This window comes from Schistocerca nitens, chromosome 11 (genome assembly GCF_023898315.1).
Source record: "Schistocerca nitens isolate TAMUIC-IGC-003100 chromosome 11, iqSchNite1.1, whole genome shotgun sequence".
Lineage (NCBI taxonomy): Eukaryota > Metazoa > Arthropoda > Insecta > Orthoptera > Acrididae > Schistocerca > Schistocerca nitens.
This window is the reverse complement of record NC_064624.1, coordinates 46,272,286-46,282,587: the sequence shown is the minus strand read 5'-3', so window position 1 is coordinate 46,282,587 and position 10,302 is coordinate 46,272,286. Positions and strand designations below refer to the sequence as shown.

At 40.4% G+C, this 10,302-nt stretch overlaps 1 protein-coding gene across 1 annotated transcript; it reads left to right on the top strand.

Annotated features, from left to right (window-relative positions):
• The first annotated feature begins 287 nt into the window (after nucleotides 1–287).
• On the top strand, nucleotides 288–9,832 carry LOC126212594 (uncharacterized). Its single transcript, XM_049940023.1, has 3 exons — nucleotides 288–423; nucleotides 1,682–2,010; nucleotides 9,647–9,832. Exons 1-3 carry the CDS (start codon nucleotides 288–290, stop codon nucleotides 9,830–9,832), a joined length of 651 nt encoding a protein of 216 aa, XP_049795980.1.
• The last annotated feature ends 470 nt before the right edge of the window (nucleotides 9,833–10,302 follow it).

Here is a 10,302-nt window from a genome sequence, read left to right as displayed (position 1 = left end):
ACAAATGAATTAGTTGTCGGTATTATTCCGAAAGTATGAGTATCTTTGAAAATGTGCGGCGATTTGATATATTTAATTTATTGAAAAGTATTTCAGACAACGACAGGCAACAATCATGACAATGTTTTTCGAACGACGTGAACTCTTCCACAAGGCACACCTGGCTAGCTTCTGCATTCTTGTCGCGTTTATTATTCACGGCTACTGACAGTACACAGGCTATTCTGCTGTGCAGCGGGCGTTGTGCAGTGGACGTTGTGCAGTGGATGAATAGTTTACTTCTCACCATGGCAGAAGAAAAATTAATAGAGGCAGTGAGGGAACACAGAGAGTTGTATGACACAAAACACGCAGACTACATGAAGGTCAAACTCAAGAACCGGATTTGGAGTGATATAGCAAAGGATCTGAATTTGAAAGACGGTAAGTACTGTAATATTTATTTCACAATTTTTTAGTTAATACATATCACAGTGTACTTCGCTTGAGCACATAACCTGTGGAGCACAATAATGGTACAATAATTGGAAGTTGCTATATTGTCAATAATTACCAAGCAGAACTGACTGATGTTGCCATGGAACTGCTCCGCAAGTGTTGAAATATTCAGTGAAATTTTTCCTCACTTTGAAGGCAGTTGATGAAGTCCTCCTCCTGTTCCCTTGCACACGAAGTAACTGAGTTGCTGGCAACGGTTCGATGTCATTTAAGTCATCTGCAACTACTACTGAAGATCGTAAATAGTTGTGCAGAACGCAGGCTGCTTTCACAACATCTTTCACTGTGTCGACGTAAAGTGCCCTCCGCCACACACCATTGGGTGGCTTGCGGAGTATGAATGTAGATGTAGATGTAGACTTTGGTTTCAAATGGTTTCCTGAACACACGGAAACGTGATGATAGTATACCGAAAGCACATTCCACAGTTTGTCGTGCTCGAGAAAGTCTGGCATTGAAGACCTGATGTTCGTAATTGTCGGTAACCTGTCTCTTAGGATATGGTCTCATAATGTTTTCCGACAATGGGAAAGCTTCATCTCCCACAAACACATACGGCATTGGATCAGAAATTGTAGGTATTAGTTCAGGAATGGGAAGTAATAACGTGTTTTTTCTCATTTTCTTGGCCAACACACTGCTAGCAAATACATGTCCATCGCTGAATCGTCCTATTGCGCCAACATCAACGGTGATAAATTTGTAATCTGCGTCAACCGTCGCCATCAAAACGATGGAGCATGTATGTTTATAATTAAAGTACAATGATCCGCTTTTGCCCGGTTTTTTAATAAGAACATGTTTTCCATCGACTGCACCAACGCAGTGTGGGAATTGCCATCTATGTTCAAACCGTGAAGCGACTGATTTCCATGTCTCTGTTGTAGGTTCTGCTAAATACTTTGGGTGCATTTCTTTCCATACAGCGGTAGCTACTTCTTTTACAATATTAGATACAGTTCGATCTCCCAAGAGATAGTTATACGCAATACTTTTGTAGCTGTCACCGGAGGCTAAATATCTGAAACAAAACGAAAGTATATTGTTAGAGTGGAACGATAAAAGTAGATTGCAAATATGTCTTTATCCAAACACTATAAGTTAATATTGCTTATCTTCGGTTTGTCTATCTATATGGGACAACATTAATGCCTTATTAGTTATACGTTGTTAATTATTGCAGGGGAAGAGACAAAAAATTCGTGGCTGAAGCTGAGAGGCAGCTATCGAGATGCACGACGACGACAGGTGAAATATATGAAAAGCGGAGCTGCTGCTGAGAATATCAAGCCGTGGAGATATCAAAACCAGATGTCATTTCTTGAACCATTTATGACAGCTGGTCCACGTGATAGTAATCTAGGTGATGACAGTGATCACAGCTCACAAGCTACAACTAAAACATCAGCAAGAAGTGATACACTGGAAACCGAGGAATTAGAAGATAACAACTCACTCGACAATGAGGCGAATGAGCAAAGTCAAGATATTAACAACTACGACAGCAACGAAGTATCTAGTAGGAGCATAGGAACGGAGTGCATAGCACATCACACCGCTACTTCAACTCCAGTTATTCAAAGAAATCAATCAAGGAAAAGAAAACAGGAAGACGTTGTAATTCTGCTAAAACAATCAATGCAACAGCGTGAGGACAGAGCAAGACAAAGAGCAGAAGAAAGAAGAGCGTTGGAGTCACATTGCATCAAAGATGACCCTCTTTACAATTTTTTTATCTCTATGTATCAGCTGACTAAAAACATGCCTCAAAGTTACCAACACAGAATCAGAGGTCAACTTTTCCAGGCTGTGTCACTTGCAGAAGAAGAAATACTGAACGTAAGGAGCCAGACACCTTCGATGTCATCTTCTTTAAATAATTCAGCGCCATACAGTACAGCACCTTTTTCTCACTCTTCATCGCCATATATATCGACTGATTCAGACCAACAGACAGCGTCTCACTATTCAGAACAGCAGCAGATGGAAGATTTGAAGGTCGACACAACTGAATCCGGTTTGTCTAATATCCCGGATTTTGTTCACCGTTTTCAAGAAAGCTGAAGGGACCATCACAATTATGTTTGCTTAAGATTTTAATTCTTTTTTGTATCAGCATTTTGTGTATTTTTCGTTTTCTTTTCTGAGTAGTTTTCGCTGCACCGATCCAGATTTTCATTAATTATAAATTAACATTCTTTGTTTATGAACATGTATTATTGCAATAAAACACTAACAAGAGAAATTTGGTAAAAAATTTTTAAAAACCCACTCCAGCTAGCAGAACGGTTTTTTTGTCAAGGTGAAATTCGCTTAAGACCTAGCTTGTATTGCACTAAGTTGCGTGAAAAGTGTACAGGGCGTTGCAAGTCGTTGACAAAATTAAGTTATTTCCTGGTGCCCTCGACGAATCTGCTTTGGCAGAATTGCAAAGAAAAACAAAAGGATTTTTAATGCTTCAATATTTAAGAACCACTTATTAGGTTTACATTTTTCTTATTCTGATCCGTAGATATATTCTGTGGCTAAGTTCTAGTACATAGTTTGTTACTTTAGATATCACAGTGAGTAAGCAGTTGCGAGGAAAGTGCAAGTCCGAAAAAATTCTCCCATCAATGCGCTCTTTTGCAGTACGCCGACTAAACCATAAGAGCAACAGAACTTGATTCAGTACTGATTTGTAGACCTCAAAAAGACTACTAAATAGTATACAAAAGCGTATGTTTACCTTTTACAACAGTCACACTCGACATTTTTGTGTTATATAATATTGTGCGAGGCACCTTCCTAATACAAAAACGGCCATTGTATTTCAACCGTGAAAGATAAACGTATGCTCTCGACGACTTTTATTTAGACTGTTTGAGTTCTGGTACTATGTACCTTGATGTAGATCATATGCTTTAGGCATAGTATAACTAGAGAGCCTACTGATAGCAAACATTTTTAGTTTATGTGGCCGGTTAAAAGACGGCTGAGCGTAAGCATAGCAAAGGTAACTCCCGATCAAACCAGATTTCAAACAAAAAACACCATTAAAATCAATCCGTTAGTTTCGGCGCTACGATGCCCTCCCTCCTCCCCGCTCACACACACACACACACACACACACACACACACACACACACACACACACACACACGTAGGAATCAAACTTATATAACACCCATCGATTCTGTGTAAGGGAGCTGAAAATAAAATGCCTAGACACAAGGGTGCAACATTTTATAATTCCTTAGATAAAAAATTAATGTCAGCGTTCATCACTTACCTCAAAAATACTGCCAGTTTTTGTTCAGTAGCAATCGGCTCCTGTGCATTACACCCATTTGAATCAATAGCGTGCTTTACTATTCCATGTACTTCAGAAAACTGCTTTCTGGTCATTCTGAAGTAATTCGTGAAATCAGTGTCACTCATCTTGGTCGTAGTTTGAAATTGTCCACATGTTTTTCTTTCGTACAAAATATATTTATTTGTGGATTTGAATTTTTTATTTATTAATGAATAAAGCAACACTTCCTCTTCAGCGTTAGTATCCGAATCTGATTCGGAACTCAAGTCTAACAATAACATCTCTCTTACTCGCGAAACACACATCGTCAGTCTGACAAGCAGTAGGCCGGTATTCGGAGACTGGCACGCGCGTGTCACACCGACTAGGGCACACTCGTCACATACGCGTCTCAATATGCGCAGGACCACGCGACACGTGTCGAACGCGCGCGCCGCGCGGCAAAATCGTGTCACGTCACACGTGCTATACTCGTTTCAATTTGCGCCTAGCCTTAGGCCGGGCCCGTGCCGCCCTGTGCTGCGGCCCACGCAACACGCGCTGCACGCGTGGCGTCTGGCAGCCGCGGCCGGCCGTGGTTTGGAGCCTCCACCCAGCTGCGGCGAAGTCATTCAGTCAGCGCCTAAGGCGTCATCAGTGGCCAGAGGTGAACAGGGGACAGAGATTGGATATAAGGTGTAATACTTCACACGTGTCCGTTTCATATTTTCCAGGAAAAACATGTCCACTAAGGTAAAAAGACCATTTTTACAAGTGACAAACAGCCAGCGTGTAAAACACAACGCATCAGAATAACACACATTAAAAGCAGAAATATTATCAAGGAATATAGCAGTATCAAGAGCAATTCGCTAAAGATAATTACAGAAAACACTGTAATATCTAGAGAAATATCATTAAACGAGCTGAGAGCATCAGTTATGCGAGTAGTACGTACAAACCTCAGAACAACATCAAAATAAGCTGGTATATAATGAGGGCAGTGCCAGGTGAGCAGCGGAAATCTTCGATTACCATTTCACTGAATGTGGTAGTGTGAAGACACTGTTATGATTAATAGGATATGGAAAAGTTTAAATAATAAATTCAAGTACGTCAAAGAGAAACTCAAACTCCTGTGCCCCATCTACTCAGAATGCTTGTAACACCATTTTTAATGTGCGCAGATGAAGGTAAAGCTGACGAACCCAAATGGTAAGGAAATCGAAGCAGTAATTACGCAATAAAAAAGGGTACATGTGGCTGATATCGTCCGCAGCTCGTGGTCGTGCGGTGGCGTCCTCGCTTCCCGCGCCCGGGTTCGATTCCCGGCGGGATCAGGGATTTTCTCTGCCTCGTGATGACTGGGTGTTGTGTGATGTCCTTAGGTTGGTTAGGTTTAAGTAGTTCTAAGTTCTAGGGAACTAATGACCATAGATGTTAAGTCCCGTAGTGCTCAGTGCCATTTGAACCATTTGTGGTTGAGATCATATACCATGTGGGACACTGTGTTTTCATACATCATGTACTGGCACTGTACTTCGTTATGTCAATTTTTTTCCTTTAGAAGAGTAAATATTGTCTTGTAAATCTGTAAAAATAACAAGTTGGCAACATCAAAATTTTCTTCCACTTTGATACTCTGCAAACCCCTTGGAAGCGTGTGGCAGAAGGTATTTCCTGCAGCAGCACATGCTGGGCAGTCTTACTGCCCAGTTCGCCTCTGTGTGCGCTGTAATTAGTGCGGCTGGTCCCGGCGGAGGTTCGAGTCCTCCCTCCGGCATGGGTGTGTGTGTTTGTCCTTAGGATCATTTAGTTTAAGTAGTGTGTAAGCTTAGGGACTGATGACCTTAGGAGTTAAGTCTCATAAGATTTCACACACACTTGAACACTTGTGTTTTCTGTCCCTACGAGAGTGACAGCCAGGCGTACGTACTGTACTCTCAGATTCTTCGTTTAATACAGCTTCTTGATACGCTGGGAGTGGGTATTCATCTTGAGGTGATTTGTCTGCATTAAATCTCAGTTTTTTTATCTCGTCTTTGATTTAGTAACAGGAATTTGAAAAGATTCAACCTTGAACAAACGCGGTTTCTTCTTTTTTTTTTTTACCGATATATATTTCTTTGATATTTCAATATCATCAGTGGGTTTCCTTTATTCTTCTGCAGAGTAAAGAGTAAAATATCGCATTGGTATAACAATATACTCTTTGTTCGACAGAAAAATGAAGGGAACCTCTCATGATGGTAAAGCTTCGCCGAAACTTGTACGCGTGAAGAAGAAGAAATTGTGTTTTGCTGAAGGCAGAATGATTTCATATAATATTTATTTACAGGTAGGCATTCACGGAATATTTGGCATCTACCTTCAAGCAACTGCGGAAGGCAATGGAATACCACCGCAGATTATCTTCCCTGCATAATGTAGTCTCCATTTTATGCACAAAAAATGGCTTCCTCTCATGTTAAATCAGTGTCCGGAGATAAAATAGTCCCCCATTCGGATCTCCGTGGGGGGACAACTTGAAAGGAGGCAAAAAATCAAAACGAGAATTGGTACCTGGGATGTCAGAACTCTGCTACAAGCAGGAAAACTAGCAAACCTTAAAAGAGAGATGGAAAAGAATCATATGGACCTCGTAGGAGTTGCTGATGTAAGATGGAATGGACATGGAGAGTTGCAGTCACATGAATATGTATTCTACTACTCAGGAGGAGAAGTAAAAGGAATTAATGGAGTAGGAATGATATGACAAAGGAATTGGATAAATGTGTGGAATATGTAGACTATGCAAATGATCGGGTTATTGGTGTAAGGCTGAAAGGAGCACAAAAAGATTAACTGATTGTCCAGGTGTATATGCCAGCTTCAGAACATGATGACCAAATTGTAGAGGAAACGTACAATGTAATAGAGAGAATAATGGACGAAAATAAAAAAAAGCTGCAAAATAGTAATGGGAGACTGGAACGCCATTGTGGGAGAAGGGAAAGAGGGAAACATAGTAGGCAGTCATCGTCTTGGAAAGAGAAATGACAGAGGTGAATGGTTAATTGACTTCTGCAGGGAAAGGCAGCTGATAGCGGCAAACACATGGTTCAAGAACCACAAGAGGAGGCTCTACACTTGGAAATCACCAAGGGATAAATATAGAAACCAAATCGATTTTATACTGGTAGAAGAGAGATACAGGAATGGAATCAAGAAGGTGCACACATTACAAGGTGCAGATATTAATAGTGACCACAACTTACTTATGGCAGAAATAGAAATAAGAATGAAAAAACTGAAGAAGGCGATCATGGTGAAGAAGTGGGATTTAGAGAAGATAAGATCCAACAAAGAACAAATTACAGAAATGCTGTCTCGAGACTTCCTAAACACATTACGAGACAAAGAAGCACCTGATAATGCCAACGAGTACTAGAATATGCTGAAAGAAGGAATCATTAAAGCAGGACAGCAAAATATAGGATATGTAAAAGGGAAAAGGTCAAAAAAAAAAAAACCATGGGTCACACAAGAAATGATTTCCAAGATGGAGGAGAGAATTGAAAAACAAGAACACTGAAGGTGCAAGAAAGATGTACCGAAGGTTAAATAATGAACTGCGAAGAGAAAGAGAGCAGGCTAGGAAAAAATGGCTAAAAGAGGAATGTGATGAAATTGAAGAACTGGACAGGAAGGGAAGATACGACTTACTATACAACAGAGTAAAGACTATGACATGGGAACAAAAGAGAGCAGGAAGTGCTACTATGGAAATTTTGAGTAAAGACGAAGAGGTAGTGTACAAAGATTGTGACGATGTCCTCCAGAGATGGGAAGAATATATAAAAGAGTTACATGACACAAATAGCAAACCATAAACTCTGGAACTTGAATCACACAACAGTTTAAGTGATGACGAGGAAGGACCGACCATCATAATGGAAGAAGTAAAGTCTGCCATAGCTGCAATGAAAAATGGCAAAGCGGTAGGTACAGATACAATACTGGGAGAAATACTAAAATGCTTGAACCACGATGGAATAAGAGAAATATTGAGGTTATGTAATAAAATATATGACAGTGGTGAATGGCCTGAGGACTTTCTGACAAGAGTAATGATGCCATTACCGAAAAAACAAGGAACCAAGAAATGCAGCGAGCACAGGACAATCAGCCTCATTTCACATGCAGCCAAAGTGATGTTAAGAATAATTAATAAAAGACTTAAAAAGTAATGGAGGAGAATCTTGGCGAGGAGCAGTTTGGCTTTAGACGGAATACGGGCACCAGAGATGCAATAGGGCTCCTACGAATTTTGGGAGAAAGGTTTATTGAAAAAGGAAGAGACCTATATATGTGCTTCATCGATCTAGAAAAGGCATTTGACTGTGATTTGCGACAAGCTGGCAACAATAATGAGGGAAAAGAGAGTGGACTGGAAAACCAGAAGACTTATAAATTCATTATATCTTAATCAAAAAGTTTCAGTTAAAGTGAGAGGAGAAAGTACAAACTGGATCAGACTAGGAAAAGGAGTAAGGCAAGGATGCTGTTTATCACCTACTATTTTCAACCTCTACTTGGAAAATATGATTGACCAATACTCATTAGATGACAAAGGAGTAGAAATTGGAGGAAGAAGAGTAGGGTGTTTGAGATTTGCTGATGACATGGTCCTTCTAGCCACAGGGGAAAAAGAATTACAGGATTTGGTGAACACCATTGTAACTAACGGAAAAAAATATGGAATGAAAATTAACACAAATAAAACAAAAGTATTGGCACTAGGAGGAAATAAGGAAATAAAAATTATGCTGAATGGAGAAACACTAGAACAGGTGCAAAATTTTAAGTATCTTGGAAGCAGGATAGACACCGACTGGAAGTGCACCACAGACATTAAAACAAGGATAGCAATGGCAAAAGAGGCGTTTTATAAGAAAAGGAGAATCTTCTGCATCGGTCTGGACAGAGAACTCAGAAAGAGTTCTTGTATGGAGTGTCCTTCTATATGGCGCTGAAACATGGACTATGAGGAAAAAAGACAGAGAAAGGCTGGAGGCTTTTGAGATCTGGACGTGGCGGAAGATGGAAATAATAAGTTGGATAGACAGAGTAAAAAATGAAGAGGTACTGAGAAGAGTGGGAGAGAAAAGACAGTTACTAGATGTAATAAAGAGAAGAAAAAGAAATTGGATTGGGCATATATTAAGAAAGAATGACGGACTGATAAAAACAGTTTTAGAAGGTTATGTAGAAGGGAAAAGGAAGCGAGGAATCTCTTCCTGATACTGGATGACATGATGGACGGTACAACATACAGCAGCCTTAAGAAGGAAGCAATGGATCGCAGAAAATGGAGAGGCAAAGGACCTGCTAATATAGCAGATAACTGATGATGATGATGATGACCTTGAAGCGACTGCCAGTATAGGTTTCTGTATTGCCTACACCGACGTGTTTCTGTGAATTAACTGATTCCAATTCTGACTCACTGGTGTGGTAATCGTAGGATAACTATTATCTGCTTTTTTTTCTAGGTGAACAATTTTACATTTACAAACAATTAAAGATGTTGCCAATCTTTACAAAACTGTAACTAGCGAGTGGGTGCGTCTATGTATAAAGTGCGGCAACTTCAAATTACACTGCCTTCTATAGTTCTCTGCATAATAAATACAAAATTTACATTGTTGTTTTAAAATTGCGAGCGGTATCTATGTATATTTTCATTATTGCTTCAGCTAACTCAGTGGTAAGTTGTGTTGTCATTCGTCCAAGTGAGCTGTAGTAACGCAAAATAGACAACGTATGTGCCATCTTAGAATACAAGATCTCGTCACCCTTTGTCCGCAAGCGGGCCGCTGTCACCCTCTACAGGCCACGCAAAAGCTGACCGACAACGAGGAGCCTGCGTGGCCACTCAGCGAGGATCCAGGGTTCGACACCGAACCAGGCAACGGAAACGGTGACGACACTGAGGATGAAGAGGAAGAACTTATCGCACGAAGTGACCGAGGTTCGGATTCTGAACAAGAACACAATTCAGACGGTGACCGCGAATAGTCACTCTCCGCTATTTATATTTTTACTGGGAGGGAGGGACATGAAAATGGAATAAACTATGTGCTAATGAGGCCAGAAAAACTTAATGAAAGAACATTTTAAAAATATTTCCTAAGGTGAAAGTGTTGCCAGAGAGGTGTCAAGTTCAAATGGTTCAGATGGCTCTGAGCACTATGGGACCCAACATCTTAGGTCATAAGTCCCCTAGAACTTAGAACTACTTAAAGCTAACTAACCTAAGGACATCACACACACCCATGCCCGAGGCAGGATTCGAACCTGCGACCGTAGCAGTCCCGCGGTTCCGGACTGCAGCGCCAGAACCGCTAGAAGAGGTGTCAAGTGAAATGGACAGTACTTAGCCTGGAAATGATTGACAAAATAGTAAAATACACAAAATTATGTACACAATCTAAGAAAGAAACTGTACAGTATTACATATAAAGGGATGCAAAAAAAGGCTACAAGAT

Bases quoted from the DNA above. Each gene is read 5' to 3' on its own strand.
- LOC126212594 (XM_049940023.1), top strand. From the start codon at position 288: ATGGCAGAAGAAAAATTAATAGAGGCAGTGAGGGAACACAGAGAGTTG. The intron at 424-1,681 runs GTAAGTACTGTA...TAATTATTGCAG, and splicing joins GGATCTGAATTTGAAAGACG to GGGAAGAGACAAAAAATTCG. The intron at 2,011-9,646 runs GTATCTAGTAGG...CACCCTCTACAG, and splicing joins ACAACTACGACAGCAACGAA to GCCACGCAAAAGCTGACCGA.